This window comes from Dioscorea cayenensis, unplaced genomic scaffold, assembly GCF_009730915.1.
Source record: "Dioscorea cayenensis subsp. rotundata cultivar TDr96_F1 unplaced genomic scaffold, TDr96_F1_v2_PseudoChromosome.rev07_lg8_w22 25.fasta BLBR01000104.1, whole genome shotgun sequence".
NCBI lineage: Eukaryota > Viridiplantae > Streptophyta > Magnoliopsida > Dioscoreales > Dioscoreaceae > Dioscorea > Dioscorea cayenensis.
Window position 1 is genome coordinate 146,204 of NW_024086495.1, and position 26,082 is coordinate 172,285.

Consider the following 26,082-nt stretch of genomic DNA (forward strand, 5'->3'; position numbering starts at 1 on the left):
AAAATAAATTAAATTTCAAGATCCCACTTTTGGAAGAATTAAAATATACGGAAATTAAAGATTAAGTAAACAAAGCATTTAAAATTATTTAAAATATTAAATTCTTGAAACTAAAGTAAAAACAAATATACAACTAAATAAATAATGGACATAATTTAAGCGGATCATACCAACGTCTGGATTAAGTACACAGTTCAAAACATTTAATATAGTCATCTAAACAAAATCACAATACTAGTATAAATAATAAATCAATAACCAAAACAAAATGAAAAGTAATCATTAAATTAAGACCATTGAATAAAAATATCTAAACATACATATTCAAAAATAATAATTTCAATATTAACAAAAATAACAGATATTCAAAATAAAATAACAAGACAATTAATTTACCGAATAAAATAATTTCTCGAATACTAAAATATGGAATTACTGGTGGATTACTTATAATATTCATAGCAAAATAGTTTTGTAGGGCAAATTCAAAATTTTCAAAATATTCAATTCAAATACCCAGAATAACTGAAATACTAAGGTAGAGTTTCTAAAACATGCCAAACTTTATAATCCAAATATGATCAAATATTCCTTTAAACAAAAGTTGCAAGCTCCCACTCCTATGAAATTTTAAATATAGAATCAAATAATATTAGAACTTTTGGAATTAATACTTGTCAAAAATATTAAGTGTGGATTACTTACCTCGAAAATACTCTACTCCAAGACACAATGCGAAAACCCAAAGTCACTTCTCAAGTGGTCCTATAACCCAAGGATTGACAATAGTCAAAGAAAAATAAATACCAACTATGACCTAGGAAACACTCAGTCGAACAAAGGCACACCGGTGCAAGAGTGCATACAAGAAATGGTTAACTATGCACTAGATGACTAAATGCTCTCATGCAAACCCTGCCCACTCTTAAGGTAACAGGGGTGGGGATAGAGTGCATTCACATGGAGGACCGACTACATGAACATCACATTGAAATAACTATATGTAAACATAATTATAAATAACTAACGATCCAATAAAGTTGTAGGTCCATGCATAAGTATATATATATATACACACATGAAAATAGGGATATATATATATACCACCATAACCTGTGTGCAAAAGAAATAATACACAAGGTTTTATATATATATATATATATATATATATATATATATATATATATATATATATATATATATATATATATATTTCAAAATGTTTCAATTTGTTACAAAAGTACCCAATATCACTTAGGCTGGAGATTCAAATTAGTATGAGTATGAGTATATATATATATATATATAAATATATTTATTTGTAACATAAAAGACAAAAAAAAAAAAAGGTTTTGCAAATAGCAGTACATGCATATAGCACATGCATAAAACACCCACTTATGGTTGCCGTTCAATAATTTGAAATCAATACCCCAACTATATATATATATATATATATATGTATATGCAATTGCAACAACTCAAAGGATGACAGGATAAAGTGTCAGAAAACTCCAAATAAATGTAAAAGCCTTGGCTTTAATATGCATATCATGCAACAAATAAAACCACTATTATCTAAGGCATCATGACAACCATCACCCCAGTATTTACAAGCACTACAACATCTAATAATCAAATAGAAAGAAGGCTAGAAGATTACCTTTAAGAGTGAAAAATGAGGCAAAGAAATCTATGCGGTTGTGTTCACAATCTCATCATCGGTGGTTCGCTGGAGGTTTTACGGTCCAACCAGAATCATAAATATATCTTTCTCTCTTTGGCACACACACACACCCACAGATAATGGGTAGAGGAACAGATTTCTAATGGGTTAGCTCCACAGCAGGATGGCAAAAGCAAATAAAATATGAAGGACAATGCTTCCCGAATTCAAGGCTTGCATGGAAATGAGGCCGAGAATCTTGGCTTGAAAAACTTTTACAAATGAATGGAGACAAAGTTGGGGACCACACTTGCCTACATCTAAGGGCCAAATCCGGAGAAACAATCCACTAAAAGAGGTTATAGAATAAAGAATACAACACTCCCTTACTCTCTCAAGACAAATAATACCCTCTTAAGATTAATCGATGCCCACTCTCCTCAACCTTCACCAAAAGGTCTCTCACTCCGTGGCTCATCCTAAATCTTCAAGCAGGATCTCTTATATAAACGCACCGACGTCTCAATAAAACTTCCTCTTTTAGAATTCTCCGCGGCTTTCTAACTTAGATACCTTCCAAAGTTAGATGTTGCAACACTGTCCACCTTCCTGAACATGACTGAGTTCTAACCAGTTGCACTCGAATCTGCGACCTTCAACTTTCCCGGTTCCTTCAGTCCGCCTTATAGCAGTTGACTCGACGCAACCATCTCACCAAAGATGGTCACCGAAGATCTCCCGATCTTTTTTCCAAACTTGGTTTAAGTTTGGTCTTCCCAAATGATCTTCGTTTGACTCATGGAAATATTGTTATTAAACTTGATCTCATCTCATCCAAGTTTAGCCTTCAATATCTTCAAGCATGATCTCCAATCATCCATACCTGGATTTTCAAATCTTTAATCAAATCTTCAAGTAATTTCAATCAATCTCCCATATATGATTAGTCTCTTTGAATAGCTCCGCCCATAATTAGCTCTTAGAACTCTCTTCAAATTGTGTTGCTAAATATGTTTTTGATAATCTCATTGGCTTGTCTTTGCCTAACTTAGTTTGTGTCATTAAATAGCTTCACACCAAACTAAGTTTCATGCAATCTTCATGATCTTTATCCTTGCCAACTATAGAACATTCCTCTCACTCTCTTGAAGGTGGATCTTTTCTAAAAAGAGTTTTACCAAAGATATGATTTATCATCCCGGATCTTACCAATAAAAGATAATCATACTTTAAATAAAACTTGCTCTTCTTGAAGAGATCCATTTAACTTGAAGTACTTTCCAAAATTAGTTGATTATCACATGAACCATTGAGAGAAATTTCACTAAACATAGTATCCAAATATGATATTATAAACCTTATATCTTCACATGTCATGACACCAAGATTTGACCATCATCATCATCATCCTGTCTATTCTTTCTTTTTGCCAAGTCATCATTGTCACGTTATCTTTCTTTGTCATGCCATATTTTGGCTTGTCATATAATGCCAATCTATGTCATCAAACTTAACAAAAAAGAACTCAATGTTTTTCTTCTTCCTTTTTCACCTAGCTAAAAAATTTTGTGTCCCCACTTTTCTTTAAATAAAAATTTTGATTAAACTATTAAGCATTATTTCCTATTATTTTTCAAAAGGAAGTCGTGGCAACATTTAAAAATAATACAAGACAAAAGACAAACTTAATAATTAAAAACACTTTAAAAGAAAATGTGTTCATATCAAATAATGAATTAATTTTACATATATTTCAATCACAATTTTCATTAAACATAACAAATATTACAATCTTAATTTACAGAAAAAAATGATTGCAATAAAACAGTCTATAGTGGAAAACTTTTGAAGAAAAGTAATAAAATATATATATATATATATTAAAGAGTAACTTTTCCATTGCAAAGCATCAAACATGCACTTTGGGAAAAATAATTTCATAGTCTTTCAAGGGTTTAACAAGTTAATAAATAAATAAATAAATAAATGTACTACTAATTAAATGAAGTCCAAGATCTGCATGACCCACGCTTGCCGGTTACTGCTGCCGTCCTTTTCCGGCGGATACTGGTTTTCCCCATGTCTATCAACACGCAATCTTCACACGTGTCATTCTCTCATTGGCCACCTTTCCTTTTCAACACGTGAACAGAGGCCGGGCCCCACTCCCACACTTGTCCCCATTTGCCCCCCGGAATCCAAACCCACAAAACTCTTTTCTCTAATTTACCGCTTTCCTCTTCTCTTCTCCCTCTCGGTACATCTCCGCAAAATAATCTCCATTGAAGAACAAAGATCAAAGCTTGGCATCCATTTCATTCAATTCAAGGTCTGCTATTTCATCTCCTTGCAATTCACTCTTCAATTGTGGATTGATTCTTTTGAAAATTTCATTAGGAAATGAAATGAATCCTCGTTTTTTGCTTATTTGTTTTCATGAGCTGTTAAATATGTGTGTTTGCTTTCTTTATATATATATATATATAGATAGATAGATTCAATCCAGGATTAATCACCGATGGTTCTTATCTAAACAATCAGACAGTGTTTCTTTTTTTAATATTTTTTTTTATTGTATATATGAGCAGTAGTTGGTGAATTGTAGAATTGATTCATTTTTGGTGCATAAGAAGTATATCCAAGTTAGCTTCTGTAGATTCATGTATAGAAATAGTTGGACTTGTATTGTATTGCAAAAAGTTCCAATTTTGGAGATTGTTGTTAATTTTATTTTCATTTGTGCAGGAATACTTATTTTGGAGAATGTTGATATGTAATCTTTTGCTTCTGTTTCATTGCATTTGCAGGAATAAGTGGATATTGCGGCAGATTTAACAGTTGATGGCATGTCTAGATCTAGGCTCTTCACATCTCTTCTCATCTTATCAAGTGTATGAGGTTCCTTTTGATTTGCACCTAGATGACGGTGTCTCGGTCGAGGTTTTTAGATGTGCCGGATGCTTCAAAACCTTCTTTATCTTCTTTTAGTAGTAGTAGTAGTAGTAGTAGTGTACCTAAACCACCCCCTCTACCTAGCTCGGCAAATGGCGGATGTAGTTCCTCTAAGAGGCTGACTGGTTATAGTTATGTACTGGATGAAACAAGGCTTGTTTGGGATAAGCTTTTTCATGAAGGATATGAGGCTGATGTTCATGTTCTCACTGATGATAAGAGCACTATTTTGTCACATTCCTGTGTTCTTGTAAGTTCATGTAACTTTTCAGTCCAATGATTTGAATAATGTGTTCTTTCCTGTGAGTATGAATGCGCTGCGTCTTCATTATCATGTCTGCACTTAATGTTTTCCAAGTTTATTTTTTGGAAGTTCAAAAATTTTTGATATATCAGTATCTTGAGAATTGATTATCGAGTAGTGTGTGGAGATGAAGAGATATCTACTTCAATCTGTAGGTTTCTAGCTAATTAGTATTTTTTGAAATTTAGACTTGATTATCAAAATTAGTGATGCTTGCCATGGATGTTGGAAGAATATAGATTTTTATATGATCCATATACATTTTTGATATCATCATTCTGAATTATATTTTCAAACAGGGCATCTCATCTGCTGTAATAAGGAATCTGTTGGCACAAGCAAAAATCAGAGGGGGTATTCGACGTATCAAAATACATGGAGTTCCTTCAGAAGCTGCCAATGCATTTGTTCGTTTTCTTTATTCTTCAAGGTATGCCATCAATTCATTTCTATTACTCCAATACTTGGACATCAATTCAATTCATTTCTGTTGTGCAGCTGTATATATAATACTGGATATGCATTCATAAAACTAAGCTCCTGTCAAAGAGGCCGCACATGTATACTGAAATCATTTATATTTTCTTGGGTCTTGGAACTAGTATTTTATTCAAGCTGTTCATTGGTATTTCACCAATCAAGAATCAGTAAATAAATGATTACCCTCCATCAAAAATGAATTTGGGTGGGAGGTACATTTTCTAATGAAAGAACAGAGGGGTTCCAAAACTCTCTGATACCTACACTATGACTCATGGCTGATGGTTTGCTTTGGTTGCCATACAAGTATATCATAGTGCCTTTGATCCTTTCTAGGACTTCATTGCTGTATGTTAGATTAAGCCATTAAGGTGTTGTTATATTCATGGATTACTCTTTTGGCTTTTGAATGCAGCTATGAACCAGATGATATGAAAAATTATGTCCTTCACTTGCTTGTCATGTCTCACTCATACTCAATCCCTTCCTTGAAAAAAGTCTGCATCAACCAAGTAGAGCAGGCTTTACTGAATGCAGAAAATGTGGTTGATATACTTCAGTTAGCCAGACTGTGTGATGCACCACGGCTTACTGTTTTATGCACCCGCATGATTATGAAAGATTTCAAGACTATTTCTTTGTCTGAAGGGTGGAAAGTAATGAGACAAACAAATCCTGAACTAGAACAGGAGCTTCTAGAGTCTCTTGTGGAGGCCGATTCTGTAAGTCTTTATTCATCTCGAAATTGTTAAGAATATTCATGTTGCTTATGTTTTACAGTCAGTGAGATATCATTTCTGCACCATTTAGTGGGAAGTAACTTTATTGAAAATGTTCTATTCTAGATGTACACTTATATAAATACTGACTGAGCAGCATCGATCTTATTTGTGTATTAAGGAACAAATCTACTGGAATTCTTCACTAAGGTGTTAGTCATTTGTAAGGTGCATCTTAATAATATGTTTTATTTTATTATCCCTTAAGAGTTTATTCATTTGGATAATAACAATGTGCAGAAAAGGCAGGAAAAGATGAAAAAGATGGAAGAAAGAAAAGTGTACTTGCGGCTGAATGAAGCAATGGAAGCTCTAGTGCACATATGCAGAGACGGTTGCCAAACAATTGGACCAAGTGGCAAAGTAGTGAAGGACAACCAAACAGCTTGCAAGTTCCCTGCATGTAAGGGGCTTGAATCATTGGTTCGCCATTTCTCTAGCTGTAAGACTCGAGTCCCCGGAGGTTGTACACATTGTAAGCGAATGTGGCAGCTATTTGAACTTCATTCTCTGATCTGCTCTGAGTTAGAGTTTTGCAAAGTTCCTTTGTGCAGGTTTGTCAATCCTCCGCTTCTCTTTTACCAATTTAATCCAAAGGCTTAAATTCTGAACTGAATGTTTTCTATAAGAAAAGCTGACAAACTTTTTACCTCTGCTTTAAATCGAAATTTGACTATATATACTATAAACTGAAGCTCAGGGTATTGATTCTGCAGTTTGTTTTTCTGATATCTTTGAATTCTAATGATGTGCTGGAATTGACTGTGACCAAAAGCAGGCATTTCAAAGCTAAGATCAAGAATCAAAGCAGGAAAGAGGAGATGAAATGGAACCTGTTGGCCAGCAAGGTGATAGCAGTTAAAGGTACCCTAAGCTCGATCTCTGCTAGACGTATTTTCGTACCATAAAACTATATAATTTCAGTGATCTTGAGCTCTGAAGCTGAGAGGAAATTTTAATGTAGATTGTGATGTCAAAGGAGGATGATACCATGAAAATAAAAAACTTGTAAATGGAGAAATAAGGAAAAATGCTTTGTATGTGTATTGTAACCGAAAAGTTATAAAAAGAATAAATATTACATGAACCATTTTCTTTGTAGTTTATTTGTGGGATTATGAGTTCTTTGTGGTTCTTCTGAATGGTTTTCACACCCACAAGAATTTGTGTTTTCAAGGCACATAAGAAACTATAGTTTTTCAGAGAAATGCAATTATGGGACTTTGCAGGGGGCATTTGAGCTAAATGTCACATATATTTTAGAAGGCTGTGTTTGCTGTTCCGAGCTGAGTAGCTGATCCATATCCGTTCAGATAAAGATTCCCTCTACGCTTTGGCTTGACTGAAAGACTGACGTCATGCATCTAAAGCCAATTTATCGAGATATTTGCAAAATCTCATTTCGCGCATAAAAATAAAATAAAGTTATTAAATAGTTGCATAAATAAACATATTTATAAATATTAACTACGAATAAATTTTAAAATTAATTAATAAATAGCCAGCATTAATTTTACTAATATTTATTTTAACTGAAGTTAGTAACAAGTCAAAATTTGATTAGCTTTTATGAAAAACGAATGCATGCTTTAATAATCCAAATAAGTATAGCATTAATCAAAAATTTATATATATTATTTTAAATACTTTGTTTTTAGATAATTTAAACATAACTAATTGAAATACCTGACCATATGCATTTTTAATTATTATTAGCTTTTGTTATGATCAAAATTTTAATTAATTATCAAACTTGAGTGAGTCAATCCTAGCTGCTTCACCAAGTTTTTTTTATACACATTAAAAACAAGTCATTACGAATATATATATATATATATATATATATATATACATATATGTATAGATATATATGTAGATTCTCAGCGACGTCATCGCTGATTGAGTAATGCAGAATGAGTGTGTTTTTGTTTTTAGATTTTGTACTAGGTGCTAGCAGAAATATGGTTGAACAGTTATGATTTATTTAGTTAATGTGTAGAAAATAATTGAACGGTTCAAATTAGAATACTATGCATCTTTTTTTACCTGTATGCTATTCATAAACACAACAATCATTGTTCAAGTATATCAGTAAACTGTTAAATTAAAATCCAATGGTCCAAATTAATGTCCACTAGATTTAAAATCTACGGATGTTCTTAGAGTACTCAACCTCCACTCTCTCTCTCTCTCTCTCTCTCTATATATATATATATATATATTGACAAATAAGTGACAACGGATGTTCTTAGAGTACTCAACCTCCGTCTTTCTATTTATATTGACAAAATAAGTGACAAGCCCCCTTCTCTACTTAACGGTATCAAAGATGCTAGTAAATACACAAATACTCTAAAGATTTATCATGTGAGACATATTAACACATAGGACAATAAATTTTTTTCATGTGAGTTTTAGAATGATATATTAGGAATTATAATTTTGAAGAAGTAAAGAATATAGCTCATCCCATATTGGAACCCAGTATATATTATCTAGTCCAACAACCAGTGAGTAAATAATATTAGTGAGTAAATTATATTTTCTAATACTATAGGCGTGGGGTTTCAAACCCCATGCTTGCCTAGTTACTGTCGAAATGAGAAACCATTGTGCTATTAAGTAGTTCTTATAATTTATATTTTTAACATCAATAAAAAATTTATAATTTCACACTATTTTTCAAAAATGTTTAAATTAGCAAAAAATTATTATGACTCGTTTATTTATTTATTTGTTTTCACGGTGTTCATAATTCACGCTAGCTGGTGGCATGGCATGGTGCAAGCTTGGCTTTATTTGTGACGAGTTGTATACGAGATAATGAAATCTCGCGAGATGATAAATTGTGCCATTTTCTCGCTTCAGATCACAATTTCCTCGCCCGTGCTCCCACACTTTCAAATTCCCTGCATTCTCGTTTTCTCTTCTCTCAGAAGACTCAGCTTTTTTTTTTTCTTCTGACTTCGCTTCGAATTCGGCTCCTCGGGGTTTGGATCCGTGGAGATCTTCATGAAATCCAGCTTGTGCCTCTTGGAATCCTGTGTTTTTGAGTGTTGGTGCTTTCAATTTGAATGAAATTTTAGGGTTTTTTCAGCTTGAATCGGGTGGGTTGCGGGTGAATTTGGGGTTCTGGTGCTGTTGCTCGCTTTGCAAGCTTGGGCAGCTGAAAGGCGGAAGTTTGGTGCTGATTGGAGATGTGGGAAGTGCTAGGGTTTGGAAAAAATTGAATCTTGGAGTGGTTTGATTGATTTGGGAGCTGGAGGTTTATGATGGTCTGGGTGTATTTGTAGGGTTTTTTTGGGAGCTTTGAGGAGAAATATGTTTTATTCTCAGTTTATTTTGGCTAAAAAGGGGCCTCTTGGGACGATATGGATTGCGGCTCATTTGGAGAGGAAGCTCAGGAAAAATCAGGTTGCTGATACTGACATCGGTGTTTCTGTAGGTGAGTATCTTGTATTTCAGAAAATGTTCATCTCTTTTATGCTTTCATAGTGTGATGAATGCTTAGTTTTGTCCTTTTTTATTAACGAAAACTGGAATTGTTATTAAAAATAGTCCTTTGGCTTTTCAATACTGGAATGTGGATATTTGAGGAAAAACTTGGTTTATTGAATGCTATCAGATGGCCATAAGCATGCTTGGTTGATTGCTTTATTTAGTAAACTCTCTTGTTTTCTTTGGCTTTCAATACTGGAATGTGGAAATTTGAGGAAGAAATTTTCATCTATTAAATGCTATCAGGTGGCCATTGGTATGCATGGTTGAATATTTATGTACTAAGTTCTGCTTGTTTTTTATGTCAAATTGTACTGATAGGAGCATGGAAAGTTCGGTCTTTTCCATTGGTCCTTTTAGAGGTTTGATTTCAGCGAAGGAAGTTTCTATATAGATAGGGTTTGAACACTAAGTAGACTGCCAATGATAAACTGGCGAAAAAATTGTGTAAATGAAACCATTTGATCTTTCAATACATTCTGTACCTTGGTGAAGAAGGAATCCTTGTTTACCAACCGCACTTTCTCTAACCCAAATTAAATTCTCTCCTGATACTTCCCTAGAACATAATTTTGGAGAAAATGCTAACTTCTATATGCTGTATGTGGAAGAGCATACTTGCTACTAGAAAACTTGCTACTAGAGTGTACAAATTAGTTCCTCAACGCATGTCACTATCTCAAGATTTTCCTTTTGATGACATACCTGATTTTGTGTTGCTGGCCAAGCCATCTTGCTCTAATCTTGATCAACTTCTGTGCCAATCAGCCTTATTCCTGGGTTTTTGTGCTTTTAGTTTCAAAAGAATGTTTTGAAGGCCTTGTGGAGACAAATCTAGCTAAGTACTGTCTGTTCTTCAAAAAAAATTTCTTTGACCATTTTCTCCTTGATTCTATAGTGCCTTTTTTCCCCTACTGAAATGTTAGTGTTGCTTATACCATGTCTTGGAAGTTGGAAGTTGGAAGTTAAAAGTTAAAAGTTGGGCATTGTCAAAGAACATGCTTATGGGTATATTTGATTAGAATGGGATGTAACTTTTAATAGCTTAACATATTTTATTGAAAGCTTTTTCAAGTTTTATGAAATTGATGCAGCATCATATTTTGATGGATGAGAACATCAAGAGAATCTGTTTCTAAAACATATTGCATAAAGTTTTTGATAATATTAACTGTACAATCACTGTACTGTATTGGGAAATTTATTTGTGTTGTTTCTTTGAGTTGCTGTCATTTTTATGCAGTCAGTTTTGCTTGTATGCTGACTGCCTGAATGTGTGTAACAAAAAAAGTCTGATGAACTGTGTCTCTTTCAGTATTCTAACTTCTTTTTTAATTTTATATTTTCTGCTCTGCAATTACAGACTCAATTCTTTTCCCTGAGGCGCCAATCGCTCTTCGGTTGTCAAGCCATCTTCTTCTTGGTGTTGTAAGGATATATTCCCGAAAGGTGAACTATCTTTTTCATGATTGCAGTGAGGCTTTACTCAAGATAAAACAAGCGTTTAGGTCAACTGCTGTTGATCTTCCCCCAGAAGAATCAACTGCGCCTTACCACTCTATCACTCTGCCAGAGACTTTTCATCTTGATGATTTTGAGTTACCTGATAGTGCCTTCCTTCATGGGTTGGTTTCACTTACTTCTCTCCAATTTTTTTAATTGTGCCGTAATGTGTACAACAGTTCAATGCATTAATTATATGCAGCATTTTGGTGGAATTAAATTCACAAATGGAATAATCCTAATATAATGTTGGTTTGTGGGTATGCAGTAACTCTGTAGATCACCATGTGAGTACTAGAGAGCAGATTACACTTCAGGATACAAGAGATGGCTTGGATTATTCAAGATCACAGTTTGGATTGGATGGTTGGTCAACTATGGCTTTATGATAGTGTTTAATTGCCAATTTTAGTCAATCTTCTATGAAATTGCTTATTGTACATTTTATTTCTGCAGAGAGGTTTGGTGATGGAGATGCTTCTCAAATTGCCTTAGACCTTGACGAGGTAAATTTTCAGCATGATAGTCTCTTTTTTCACATTTTATTAAAGGCTATCTACTGTAAGTTTTGTCTTAGCTTTCCCTGGAAGCTTTTTTAGTCAGGATATTTTGTGACAATGCTCTTCAGCAACTCTTTTGCTAGTCATTATAACTAATGTTTTTGATTTGTGATCTTCTCTTTTTATGTGGGTATTTGTTTTTGTGAAAGGCTTGACACCTGTCTTTGCTCTACGTGTATATTATGAAGGAGCTATCTAGCCCATGTTTGGTTGGGGGATAAGTATTATTCCCCCAACCAAACAACTTGGCATAAGGATTATTCTTTTTTGTTTTTAAATCTATTATATATATACTTAATAATTAATTCCAAAATTATTAATATTAATAAATATTTATTATTATTCAGAAAAGTGGGATTTTTTTTTTTTTAAATATTTGGTTTTGATTGCTATTTACTTGGTTAAACTTTGATCAACTCAAGATTTGAAAAAGATTTACTTGATCTCATACCCTTGTCCCCCACCCAAACACACCCCTAGAGTAATTTAACTCCTCATAGTGAGATTAATTGAATGTATGCAGTAACTGTTCCATCATCCTGTAAGATATTATATTATATTTCTATAATGCTGTATGCATTAAGCCCAGTTAATCCGCAACCACAGAATGCCTTGCATATAGAGTGAAGATGGATGGAAGAATGCTTTGATGGTGTTCTGAAAATTTGTTTTGTATAAGGATACATTTAACTGCCCTTTTGTGGTGAATGGCTTCTGAAAAGAGGGTTCATTATTCTATTCTTGGCTTTCAAGTGCAATTTAGGCATGGTTGGATGAGTGTAAACATAATTTTGGGAAGTTGATAGGTTGTTGTAAGGGAAATGTTGCAGTCTTATTGTTTTTAAACATGGATTAAAAGCTTTAAAAAAGTGCTTGGCTGGTTGATTGTAGTCATGGTTTTTGCATGACGGTTGGGTTAAGATGGTTGCAAAGCAAGCGTTGTGCCAAAGATATATGCGTATATATGCCATAAATTCACACATATTTATATATTTATTCCTTTATATTTTAATTGAATGTTATTCAAACTTCGAGGCTGCTTTAAAATCAAGCTTGGTGGCATTTCTCATTTTCCATATCAATAAAACAGTTTTAACACCCAAAAATAAAATAAAATAAATACAATGGCTACAACTATTGCATGATAGTTATAATTTATCAAATGAAACTTGAAACCGCCAAACATACTTATAGGCCTTGTCTGGTTGGTGTTTGGGATGATGGGGTTAGTGTTTGCTTCTTTGAATTTGTTCTGGAAGGAAATTTTTTATCCTAATGTTAGGCAGGTGGTACCCTCCTAATGATAGATGGAAGATTTTGTTGTATACATTAGATCTCCCAATTTTGACATAAGAGAATGAGGAAATTGGAGGGTGACAAATTGGACATTTTCAAGATCCTGGGTCACAAATGGGCTTGATAATTGCCAAGAAACCTTGCCCTTCGATCTTTAGTTAGTGGCTGCAAAGTTACTTGCAATCATTGATTAGTCTGGAAACAATCCCCCTAAAGTGATGTATTCAGATGTTGCAGATGCATGTGTCATACCCTGATTATAGGAGCCCTTTCCAATAGATTTTTGTGTGCCAAATGATAAATGGTATTCAGGAAATAGAAGTTTGTATGAGAAATGAGGTTGGAAAATGGAGGCAAAGGAGGGAGAGGAAAAGAAGTGTGAGTGAGAAGATGAACAAAAGCATATAACACTGAAATGATGTAATCTTCTATTTTTCTCTGCTAGCTTTTTGTAAGATATTTTTTATTTTCTGTGGAAGTTATATGCAGTCGATGCACGAGGAATCCATGATATACCATACTCTTTGATCTTTTCAATTGTTGCAACCTAATGTTTTAGCTTAATATTCATAGTTTGAAGAATTTGATTTTTTTTTTCCTTCTACTTTGTCTTCTTAATTTACAGGACTTGTTCTTGGACAAAGTTTCCTCATCACAGCATACTCCAGTTCCATTTGATGCAGAAGAGTAAGCTATCTAATAATACTCTTTCAATTTTAATGAAAGACTCTGTATACATAAATTCTAATTAATTCGCTTGAAATGTTCATTCTTTCAAATTGTGGGTTTCCTTATTATTTGCAGTTCCTGTATTGTGTTGGTCCCCTTGATGGTTTTTGGTGTGGGGCCATATTATTGACAGCCTTTAGATGCTTCTTCTGCTAACAGTATACATGCAAGTTTTGTTAACATGATTGAATGAAAGGTTAATTTTGTTTAGTTCTTTTCACTGTTGCTTTTTTATTGCTGATGAATTGAACTATCTTTCGATGTTACTTGACTTCAAATGCTCTCTGGTTGGTTTCTCTTATAATACTTTTTCCATGGTACCCTTAAAGTGGTGTTCCTCAGCTTAAGGCGTATACTATTTATGTTTGGCATGTCCTTCACAATATTGATAATCTTGCATGTTTTATCTTCAGTGGCATGCAGCATAGCATCATGCTTGGCAATATGGATATCGCTGAAGGACAAATTTTATATGGGAATGCTAATGTTGCAACTCCAAAGGATTTATCTGAATTTCCTTCTAGTGACCTTTACAAACATGATCATTTGGATGCAGCTAGTATTGAGAAAAATGAAGACACTTCTGGTGAGCATGGACACAACATACAAACTCCTGACCAGAATGAAATGAATTTTCCTGATGATCATATAGATGGTCCATCATCGACTACTGGACATATTTCTGGTGTTTCTGCTCATTCTGATGTTCATTCCCCAGAGTTAATTGAATGTGCTCAGGCTCCATCAACTCCTAGCTTGATTGGAGAAGCAATTCCAGCCAATATTCAGGAAATTCCTCCTTTGAGTTCTCAGGAGAAAAATTCACGAGCTAACTATCTGGATGCTGAGACCAGTGGAAGTCCTCTGCATTCAGAAATTGATTGTCCTGAGGGAGCAGATAACAATTCACTTGTCGATCCAACACCAGTAGCTTCAGAATTGGCAGAAATTGTGTTAGGGGCGTCTCCACCTCCTTTTGCTGACCTGAAGTCTGCTCCTTGTGAGCCACAACATTCAGGTGGCATTGCAGCTGAACCTGATGAGGTTGGTGTGGAAGGTGGAAAGAGTTGTGCTGATGAATTTCAGAAGGAATTTGTGTCCGGTAAAGCAGATAGTCTACCAGACTTTGAACAACTGCATGATAATGAAGATACCATACTCTCAGAAACAGGTTTGTTGCATGTTTCAGTATCTCTCACTTGTTCTTTAGAAGAAATTCTTTTAGAACACTCCCTTAACCTGATCTTGGAAAATTCTGCACCAGTCACAATTAAGAACTCTGCATCAGCTGCAGCTTCTGGTGTCAATGTTACTTCTCATGACGAGACAAATCTCAGTAATCAGAGTCTTGTTCAAGATGCAGACACTGCTCAGCATCCTCAGGGGACATGCAATTCAACTTCAAATTGCTTGCCTGGAGCACCAGCTGGTGAGGAAGTACTTCTGGTGGTTTCTTCAGTTGACATGCAAGGTACACTGGAAGACTTATTGCTTGATATAGTAAATTTAATCAATTTATTGTGCTTTAATTTTCTTGTCTTGAGGAGTGAGGACAACTTAATCTTCATTTATTTATTTATTTATTTTCATTTGAAGAGCCCTGCTCGGCAAATGTTATGGAGACAATCAGAGAGGCTCCCCAGACATCAGAGATTGTACAATCAGAAAACACATGTGTTGAAAAGCCTCAGAAACTCTCATCTGATGCTAATATAAATGATAACCAGTTAGATCATTTGAATGGCACTTCAAGCCATGAATTTCCAGAGCCTGAAAAAATGCTACTAGCCCCACCTGGCGATGACAATATGTCGAATGATTTAGGACAACTTACTTCTGAAAAAGGTGCTGCGGATCTGAAGAAAGTGTTGACAGGATCAAGAGTCTTAGTCGAAAAAAACGTCATCTGACAGAGAGCATATCAGGTCCACAAAATGGAAGTTCAGCCAAATTGCCTGGCAGACCCCGGGGGAGAAGGATCACAGAACATATTCCTGAGGATGATGATTTATTGGCCTCCATTTTAGGTAATACTATCTTTTTGGACTTAGAAATCAATACCTTAAATGGAAATGACTTTGCCAATTTTATTCTCAAAGTTAAGCGGTTTCAGTATGTTCTACCATGTACCTGAGAAATACATGAGTTTTTTCTTTTCATAAGTTATTGTTTGCATACCATACGAATGTTTGATTATCTGCATGTGTCTGTAAGTTCAATCAAATGCTTTACTGTTTCAGTTGGAAGAGTTGCAAGCATTAAAACACAACCTACTCCCCATAAAGTGAGCTCTTTCAAGCGTCCCCGGTTGAATCCCAAGGCTGGTGTACCCAAGAGGAAGGTCCTGATTGATGATACCATGGTTTTACATGCTGAGTATGTTTTCCATTTTAGTTACTGTTTGTTGCTAATTTCCTTTTTAATGATTCTAGACAATAATTGTCTAGTATATTTGTGTCATGACTAGTTCTGCAATTTGATTGTCTCTTAGTGCAATTCGCCAACAATTAATAAACACAGAAGACATACGGCGCATCCGAAAGAAGGCTCCTTGCACACGTGCAGAAATTTGGATGATTCAGAGTTGTTCTGAGGAACTTGAAATTTTTGAGGAATCTATATTTACAGGTGATTTTATATGCAGTACTTTCTCTACTGTTTGTAGCTTGCATATTATGTCTGATGCTCAAGCCTTGATTTATCAATTTTGATTGGTGATAATAAATTAAATTATTTCATTATAATTTATTGGTCATTCTTTATGTTGGTTTTAGAATTTATGGAAAAGGCCAAAATGCTTAATGTTCTAATAGTTTGAATCATAGTCCATGAAGATTTTGAGATTCATGATGTCTATTTCATTAATTTAATAAGCAACATTCTGTCCTAAGCAAGCTGGTTGGATGTGGGTAAAGTCGCTTTCTCATAACTTGGAGGATTTGCATAGTCATGGATAACAAAATTGTTCTTTAGAGACTATATCTGCAGTACTTAATAATCAGAATTTCCTATTTTGCATGGAGACCTCTAAAGTGGGACTGCTTCCACTTGCCTTTGATGAAATTATTTTTTTCTTAAAATACCCTTGCCACTGAGAGTATATAGCTGAATAGCAGCTTTTAATTTTTATTGTCATAATGTGACAACATTTCCACTGCATCTGGCTAACTGATAAATTTCAGTCTTTAAGAACAGTGTGAACTGATGCCCTCTTTGACAACCTTATCATTTGGAAAATGAGCCAGGAAGCCACATTGGGTTCAACATTCATATGCTGTCTTGTATTTAGAATTTTGTTCATAAAATTATTTTTTGCCATATGCTGTATGCAGAGATAACTGTGTTAACTTTTCTTTTGTTTCTTTACATTGAGGTTTACATTCTTATCTCGTGTCCTCTTTAAACTTTCATTTATAAGGGAGAAGTTTTTTATGGTTTGTTCACTTTCAGGTATATCAGCGGAGTTGCATGGTTTACACAACCGAACATATATGTCAAATGAGCAAGATTCTCAGTATGATAGGGACCAATTTGTAGAATCATCTAAAGAACCTACCTTATTAAGGAGTTCAAAGATTGTTGAGGAGATATGTCTGGAAGACATAGGTGAACAAATTGTCTTGTCAGAAAAGGTTGATGGTGAAACCGATGGTCCTTCTAGCTCATGGGTAAATACCAATTCTCAGGATATGGTAAAATCACCAGCTGATCTGTCTCCACCAGAACCGTCAAATGGTAGTCATCCTATAGAATTGGATGACAGGTGTCCTTGTGATGTGCCTACTGGTTCTGCTCCAAATTTTGGTAATGGGAGTGAGGTCTCCACTGACCACAGAGCTGAAGCAACTGTAGCACATGAAAATCATGAAAAAGATGAATCTGATGTTAAAAGTGATGATGTGCTTGTGCACTCAGAACAACAGTTGGCACATGAGTCAGCTCTGCCATCCAATGAGCTCAAGGATATGAATGATGATGATATGATGGTCCTGGATGAAAATGTATGCGCTTCTAATGGCGTAACAAATATTATTGATAGTAAGAGTGAGAAGATAGTAGATGCAGTTTGCCATCAAGATGACACATCTGATATGGGCCAGGTTGAAAATAACCCAACATTACTTTCCATGGATTCACTTGAAGTTGAGAAATGCTTGCACACAGACACCTCATTCATCAATGGTGAAGGTCAACTTTTTAGCCCAGATGTTACCATGGGAATTGTTGAACCGAGTTCAGTTAATATTATAGAATACCAACATATGGAAAAAGGTAAAGAGGACTGCTTGGAGATTTCTGTGGATGGTGAGGCCTTTGGTGAGCAGTTCCTCCATGCTGAGGAAGATCCTTTTCGGCCTAACACAGAAACTGAAAATATTCCATCAACAGCAGGAGAGGGTTCTGGCTTGCCGGAATTTAACCCAGAAGGCGGCATGAATGGCGAGAACATTCCAGGGGATTTTGCTGAACTGCCGTTATCTAGTGTAAGTTCATCAATTAATTTTATGTTAAGTTTCACCTTTCTGTCACTTTTGGAATAATGCTAATATATCCATGCATATGCATGATTCAAATAAATGCATCCACCTAATGTGAATATTGTGCATGCAATGACTTGCATGACAAAAGTGGTGAAACTTTGTTTGGATTCGTATGAGAAAAAAAAAAAGAGAAAAGAAAATAGTATTTCCAGATATTTCAATTGGGCAAATTCGAACAAATTATATCTTCATATATATATATATTTTGATGAATACATTCTTCTGTAGGTTGTACCTAACTAGTTATCTTGTTATATATCTTTTAGTTGGTTTACCATCATGAATTGTGTAGCTCTTGCATTACACCATCTACTTTTTGTTCAGACTTCTTGAATTTCTTTCTCCCTTTATGTGGTGCAGGACTTCTGGAGTGCAGCAAATGGAAATGAAACAGGTAGAATCTTTTTAAACATAATTCAACTTTAGTTTAGCAATTTGCTTCACAATCATTAGATTTTCAGAATATTTGTGCCATTTTCCTTACGTAGAATACTCTAAAACTAATTGCATCATCGAGTGATAGAACCTTTTCTTCAATGATTGCCATTTTGTCTCCATAGAAATTATGAATATTGAATTCACAACCTTTTCTTTTATGATCAATAATATAAAAGAGCTGGTTTCTACTTTTTGAAATGCTTTATTTAGTGATCACAATAGGCTTTTGTTCTGGTGGCTTTAAATGAACATTTGATGTTTGTGATATTAGAGACATTTGTATTTTATTTACTGTTAATTGTTGCTATTCACTTTTTGTTATGCAAAAGAAACTGTTCTTGAAGCCTTTCAATTCCTGTATTAAGCATGAAGAACAGTGGTGCATATACACACTCATCATGTTTTAGTATTTTGCTCTGTAATCAGCACATAATTTGCATATTTTGTGTACTTCCTACTGAAATCAAGGCATTCTAAGTATCTATCATTTATTGTTCAGTCATATAAATTTTGTTCGAAACCAATTGTTAATGCTCATAATAATATGTTCCTTTTCCCCCTGTTAGATTTCCTGAATGTAGATGATGAAGAAGAGTATTACGAAGCAGATGATGACCAGCAAAATCCTAGGGAGGCCCAATCACAGGAGAACAGCGGATGGTCTTCTCGCACTAGGTAGGCTCATATCTTTGAATATGTTCTTGCTTTTTCTTCCCACCAGCCATAATGACGTTTATTTTGCGTTGTTCCACAAATTGTCTTGGAGAACATCTTACCCTGATAAAAATTTTCCAGGGGTGTTGCAAGGTATTTGAAAACTTTGTTTGATGATGAGCTTGGGCAAGGGAGGGAAATGGTCACCATGGACCGCCTTTTAGTTGGGAAAACACGCAAAGAAGCTTCACGGATGTTTTTTGAGACTTTGGTATGTTAATTCTCTGCTATCAAAATTATATTAATTCTCTTCTGTTATCTTTGTAAATCATTATCATCTTCTAATCCTTATTGAATAACATAGGTAGGAATTTAGTTATAAACTGACCCTCAAAAGACTAATGAATTAGACAGGAATACTTTTCTTATATTTGAAATTTCTATTGAGCCCTTTGTAAAATTTTCACTCTTGAAAGAGTTAGTATCAAGGGTTAATCTTTTGCCTCACTTTGTCCCATTTCATGCATTTGAATTGATTCACAATTTAACCTTCAGAATTTATTCTAGCCCTCAACTTGAACTCAACAAGACACCCAACAAATTTTTTCAAGACAAGATCAAGTGTAACATGTTTGGATGCTTCCTATTCGATCTTTAGTAACCGTCACTCTTTACTAGTATGAAAACAACCTCAAGCATTGTCAAATGCCATATTTGCATCTGGGCTTGCATGAATTTTCTGATCTGAACTTTTGACATGACAGAAAATGATAAATTTTGACATGGCTCTCAGGTTGGCTTCATGTGGCAGGACTTCTAAACCAATTATTTGCAAATTTCTATGCTTAACTTGTGTTACTGGTAGCGACAAATACTGGTTTCAGATTTTATGGTCTCTCATGTGCATGCATTCATGCATCTCAGCCAATCCGCGATCTACCATCTTACGACCATTTCGTCATGAGATTGAAAATTTTCTTGTTTATAATATTATCAATACTCAACTTATCTTCCTGTCTTTTGCATACCGATTTGTTAGTGAAGGCAATACCTTTATATGCACATTCCGACAATCTTTCGCTTACATAGCCAAACATATGTTTCAGGCAAACCAGTGATCCTGTGTTCTAATTCATGTTCTACTTTCATGGTTTACATACATCTCTCTCATTTATACTTTTAATTCACAGGTTTTAAAAACAAAGGACTACATCCAGGTTGAACAGGAGAAACCTTTGGATTATATCAAGATCAAGCCAAGAGCAAAGCTCTTGAAATCAGACTTTTGATTGCCCCAAATCACAAAGTTCATATATGACCTTTTGATTCTATGATGTCGACGACTTGCTGAACCTTAAAATGGTGTTAATCTAATCCTTACCAAAAGCTTGCCCTTCTGTTTTTGTGATTTTTGCACTTCCTGGAGGGCTTCATGGTACTGCAAATAATTTTATACCAATTGTCTCATCTTTGTATATATGTGTTGTACCTTTTGTAGTAAGATTGATCATTGTAGTCTTTGTTGTTTATTAGGTTTCAGTGTAAAGTTTGTTTATGGAGTTTCATGTACTTTCTTACACAAAAAAGAGCTTTTTTATGTTTTTTTAATACTTCTTTTGCTGATTCAGGCAATTAATATTTCAAGTGTTAGTGACCTTATCTTTACAGTTTGATGAATTTAGGGCACTGAAACATTGAGCCCTAAAAGAATAAAAAATGGTTTGTCATTTTTTGAACTTTTATTTTTTGTGGAATTATTGTAGACAAGAGAAAAGAAAGAACAAAATTGGAAATTCAAAATATAGCTTGATTGATATGTGAATATAATTTAAATTTTGTAGGAGGAGGTAGCAACATTTAAACACATGCTTATTGACTTTTGTTATGTTAAAAAAGTAATTTCTTAGAAAAAAGTAAAAATTATGAGATGAATAACTTAAGGCTTGAAAATATTCCTATACCACTTTTCATGATTTAATATCACTTCCCATAAAAATTTTTGAAACCTTTTGAGCATATTATATTATACCTTAAAGGCTCTAACCAAGGTGCTCTAACCAAGGTTTATTCCCTGTATTATTATTATTATTATTATTATTACAAGCATGGTTGTTTGTGCTTATGCTACGGGCTTCATTATTAAATGCGAATTATTTCAAAAAATTAAAATAAAAAATTATTTAAAAAATACAAAAAAGTCTCATCCTATCTTTCAACTTTTCCAATTCATAAGTAATCATCGCAAGACTTTTCTAATAATAATTCATTAGCATCCTTTAGATCTTCTAATTCATCTTTAATGTCAAATAATTCCTTCACATTCACATCTTTAATAATAAAATTATAAATATTTTTAAGATGCTTTATAGCATGTAAGACAACATTATTTTCAGCTGTTTTTTTGGTATATGTTTTCGATCCAAGTTGGTCATGAATTCCACATCTATCTTCAAATATCCTTTTATATAAAAAAAAAACATGGTTTGTGGTCTAGACCATGTTTTTCGCATGCATAAATTGCAGGCGGTAATCTTAATTTTTCCAAAAGTTCCTTAAATAATACCTTAAATTGTACAACAACAATAACATGCTCTTTGATTTCCATTTTTTCACATATTGTGATTTATTAAAAACAACTAAAAGTTTCAATCAATAAGTCGATCTTAAAAACATAACAAATATATATATATATATATATATATATATATAGGCTAAACTTTATGGGCTATTTAGTGGATGGGACAACCTTTCATGAGCTAATTCTAAATAAGGCCAATTTTTATCACGTAGTGCATTTTACATGAGGAAAATCTACTTTGCCAAAAAATTGTACATATACAGACATTTTGATAATAATCAAATAAAAAACTAATAGCGTTAACTCAACAATGTGAAATTTTTTCATATGTAATTGGAAAGATGTATGAGTGGTGCTAACTGTTCTACCCCAACTGGACATAGTAGAATGGGTGAGAACCTAAAGTTCGAGTCAAAACTTAGTGGGTTGAAGGCTTCCAAAACTAATAAATATGAAAATCATCAATACTTTTGTGATGGATTTGTTTTATCCACCATTTTATATGAGGGACAGCATGTTCGTTTCTGTAAAGAAATAGTTTGAGTGGTGGAGAAAGTAGTCCACTTGATAGCTCCAAAAGCATCAAATTGATGTAATATATTTTGTTTTGGTCTGCATTTTTTTTTAACATCAACTTTAAGATATTCTCAGGATAGAAATTGGATTAATTGGATAGGTATTCAATTTTTGTATTCGAATTGATGTTAAAAAAAAAAATTCTCATGATTATCACGCATGTGGAAATAAATATATGGAAATTATCATAATTAAGAAAAGTAATTGATAAAAAATCAACTTCAAAAGAATTAATACAAACATATGGTTAGTACTTAATATTTAATTATTATGTTTGAAAAGGTTTATTGAAATATTTGTTAAATAAAATAATGGTAAGAAAAATAAATATTGGAATTAATATGCTTGTGGAATTAAATATATGGAAAATATCATCATTAGGAAGACTAATTTTAAAAAATAAAACAACCTCAAAATAATTAATACTAATATATGGTTAGTATTGTATACTTAATTATTATGTAAATTTGTGCAAATTGTAGTGACATAAAACTTTTTCTTGAAAGTTAAACAACATGTTTTACTTATATTATTTGTTTATAGAAGTTTGTCTATTTTTTAATAAATTTATCATAATGTGTTTTTCATTAATACTTTTAGTTTTGGTTACCCAAGGTCGACATAATTTATTGGCTAACTTGAACTCATGATAATTTAATGTGTTTGCTAATGATCTCTAAGGTTGCTAATGAAATGAAAAATAGCATAATGAAATGAACATAAAAAATTGTAATTATTAACATTATTAGTAAGTATAAAATTTACTTGTTTTTTTCGAATGAGGGATAGCCTCAATCTGTCAAGCTTAAGACAACCTTAATTGTTATGTTACAATGCAATGACTCTTTTATAAGGAATGAAAGGTCATTTGTTATTTATTTTGTTTACTGTAGATGACTGTCAAAAGTTTAAAAAAAAATTAAAAAAAAAAAATCACTGACATCAATCAACACCTAATTTTGTAACAAATTATGTACTAAATCTAGTTAAAAGTGTCAATAATTGTGGCTCCATCAATCATACTGGTAAATCTGGCAGCATCATATCAATTTTGTAACCCAAAAAAAAATCCCTCACATTTGTAATGATTGTCACGCACAACTTTTACTAGATAAACAAACAACAACAGGTATTTTCAAATAAACCTGCAGGAAAAGTAGAAACCAATAAATCTCACTTTGTAACCTCAATTATAACATAATAAACCTATTGCATATTAATAAGAACCTTGTAAGTGTACTTGTGAGAGAGCATGAGTCAAACTTCATTAACACAATCACTCTCAAATGATTTATATCACAATTTTATTGATTTATCATAAATCAGCAAAAGAGCATAGAATGCAGGATTTCCATGTTGACAACAAACATGCATTATTTAGAGCAAAGAGATCGGTTAAAAAAATAAACACATTGTACAGTAGTTCTTCAAACTTCTAACTAGGGAATCTTAGATCAACCTCAATATACATAATTACATTTGCTTGAAAATCAGACAAAGAGCAGTGTAAAATTTCTAGAATCACAAATGAATGAGAAAAATTGCAAATTTAGGAAAAAAATTATCACCTTCCAAGCTATTGGCATCCTTTGATGATCTTAAATCCTTCAACCTATTTGGCAAATTAAGAGTTGTAGTATGCTTTGTTAGTTCCTGCATCTCACTCTCCGGTTAATCAGCAAACACTTCTTGCTCAAAAAAAATAATAATCAATAAATCTCGCGGCACAAACACAGAAATCCAATTTGCGTCAATGTGTGCTAGAAAGGCAATGTTATTCTCACCGCCACCATCCTTCTCTACTTCTTTCCTGCTTAATTAGTCACAAGATATCGCTGCTCTGTGTTTCGCGAACCGCTCACTACACTGCTCAAGCTCATGTTTTGGGTGGTGACCAGACTCGAGCTCGCTAGAGTCTCAGTATAATTCTTTTCTCTCTTCTTTGCTTGTTGTTGTTGTTGTTGTTGCTCTTCTTCTTATCTCCGGTGTTGTAGGCAATGATAGCTGAGAAGTAAGCTCTTCTGGACTTTAGGTCCTCAATTAGGGCTTGGCTTAGTGTCATATTTTGCTTAAGTGGAAAGGATGTACATCGAAAATGATGTACTTGCAAACTCATACAACCTAGAAGACCTGCTTAAACATTATGCATAGCCAAAGAAAACTCTTTTACAATTTGCCCGGTTAAGGTGAACTTTTTAAACATACTGTATTTGATAACATTAACTAAACCTGTCATCTCTGAATCAGTATCCAAATTCGTGCCATTCAGATTTCCAGTTTAAACAACATAAATTGAAAAGGCCAGCCTTCAATTCTCCTGATTGAACTCTTGGGTTTTTTATGATAAAAAATTTTAATTCATCAATTCCCGAGTCCATTAGTATGGGAGAAAATCCATACTTCAATGCCTTGAGTTGTTGAACTTTTACATCAGTACCCAAATAGGATGGAGAAAAGGATATAATTATACTACACTGGCTCATGCAAAAGATTGATGGTTCAATACATCTCTAAATAAAATAATTATTAGGATGAAGGGCAGGTAATTATATGGTGCATTACTATTAATTATGATGAGTGAAGTTGCCTACATTGAAAAAAATCAAGATTTAATATAGCAAAATGTTGTATTAGTTTCATAATTAATTCAATTGTACATAATTAGACAAAATAAAATATCGATGATGATTGTAACATGCTACCATATCGGTATTTGTAGCACTGGATCATGAAATGTGCAGCATAACATGATATCGGTGCCTGAAAGAACCAAGTGCAATAAAGATTTATCATATTTTGTTATGAATTTTACATCTTCATCCTGTGAATAGAAACATGTCTATCATCAGATAAATATAACAATTTTTGGAAAACAAAGTGCTGATAAAGACCAATTAAGTCCTCCAATAACGTACCTTGTAAAGCTAACTAAAAGAGAGGACTGAAAGCAAACAAATAAAGCAATAACATGAGAGTTCCAGTATTATCCTTGATTCATCTTGAAAAGTTTGCAAAATGGCGTTGAGAACTGGTGATTTAGGCCCAAACTAACACACTGAATATAAGTGGACATTATATTCCTTGGTCGCCTCCGACGATCCTTGTGTCTTCTTGGGCGTACTCTATAACACTGCTGGGTCCTTTGAGAGAGTGATCCTGCACTAGAAAAACCTCACCAGAGACCTCCCCACTAGAAAAACGCTCTCCCTGCCAGGAAACCGCTTCTATGGCTTCATCCCTTCATCTCTTGCTGTAATCGTTGACCTTAGCAAGGTCAATCTTAGCCACAATGCCGTTAAAACCTCCATTTCTAATTGCTTGAGGCTTGAAAGTGAGAGTAAGAGATCCAACTATGCATCATAGAGAAGAAGAAGTAGAAAGAGGAATAGAAAAAGAAGAAGAAAATTAAAAATAGAAAAATAAAAGAAGACAAAAAATCAAAGCAACCATGATCCGGTTTAAGATCGAGCTTGTCGTTGTTGCGATCCCTCAGAGGCTGGATGGTTCCTCATCGAATCCCTCTTTCTT

General features: G+C 33.7%; 2 protein-coding genes across 2 annotated transcripts; both read left to right on the top strand.

Moving 5' to 3' along the window:
* Nucleotides 1-3,890: 3,890 nt before the first annotated feature.
* On the top strand, nt 3,891-7,287 carry LOC120253507 (BTB/POZ and TAZ domain-containing protein 3). Its single transcript, XM_039261849.1, has 6 exons — nt 3,891-3,995; nt 4,474-4,868; nt 5,222-5,352; nt 5,818-6,124; nt 6,422-6,735; nt 6,960-7,287. The coding sequence occupies exons 2-6, from the start codon at nt 4,587-4,589 to the stop codon at nt 7,087-7,089; spliced, it is 1,164 nt and encodes a 387-aa protein (XP_039117783.1). The 5' UTR covers nt 3,891-3,995; nt 4,474-4,586; the 3' UTR covers nt 7,090-7,287.
* Nucleotides 7,288-9,084: 1,797 nt separating this feature from the next.
* LOC120253493 (sister chromatid cohesion 1 protein 4-like) lies at nt 9,085-21,008 on the top strand. Its single transcript, XM_039261829.1, is given in 16 exon segments — nt 9,085-9,626; nt 11,043-11,304; nt 11,451-11,548; nt 11,639-11,688; nt 13,664-13,725; nt 14,181-14,938; nt 15,032-15,238; nt 15,364-15,623; nt 15,626-15,794; nt 16,008-16,143; nt 16,259-16,395; nt 17,218-18,251; nt 18,669-18,702; nt 19,313-19,421; nt 19,542-19,671; nt 20,591-21,008. Coding segments are annotated over 16 exon segments (3,669 nt in total). The 5' UTR covers nt 9,085-9,502; the 3' UTR covers nt 20,690-21,008.
* Nucleotides 21,009-26,082: the final 5,074 nt, after the last annotated feature.

What these genes read in the sequence shown, in the direction of transcription:
- LOC120253507 (XM_039261849.1), top strand. Translation starts at nt 4,587, where the DNA reads ATGACGGTGTCTCGGTCGAGGTTTTTAGATGTGCCGGATGCTTCAAAA. An exon ending in TGTCACATTCCTGTGTTCTT is followed by an intron (nt 4,869 to 5,221) that starts GTAAGTTCATGT and finishes ATTTTCAAACAG; the next exon opens with GGCATCTCATCTGCTGTAAT. An exon ending in CTCTTGTGGAGGCCGATTCT is followed by an intron (nt 6,125 to 6,421) that starts GTAAGTCTTTAT and finishes AACAATGTGCAG; the next exon opens with AAAAGGCAGGAAAAGATGAA.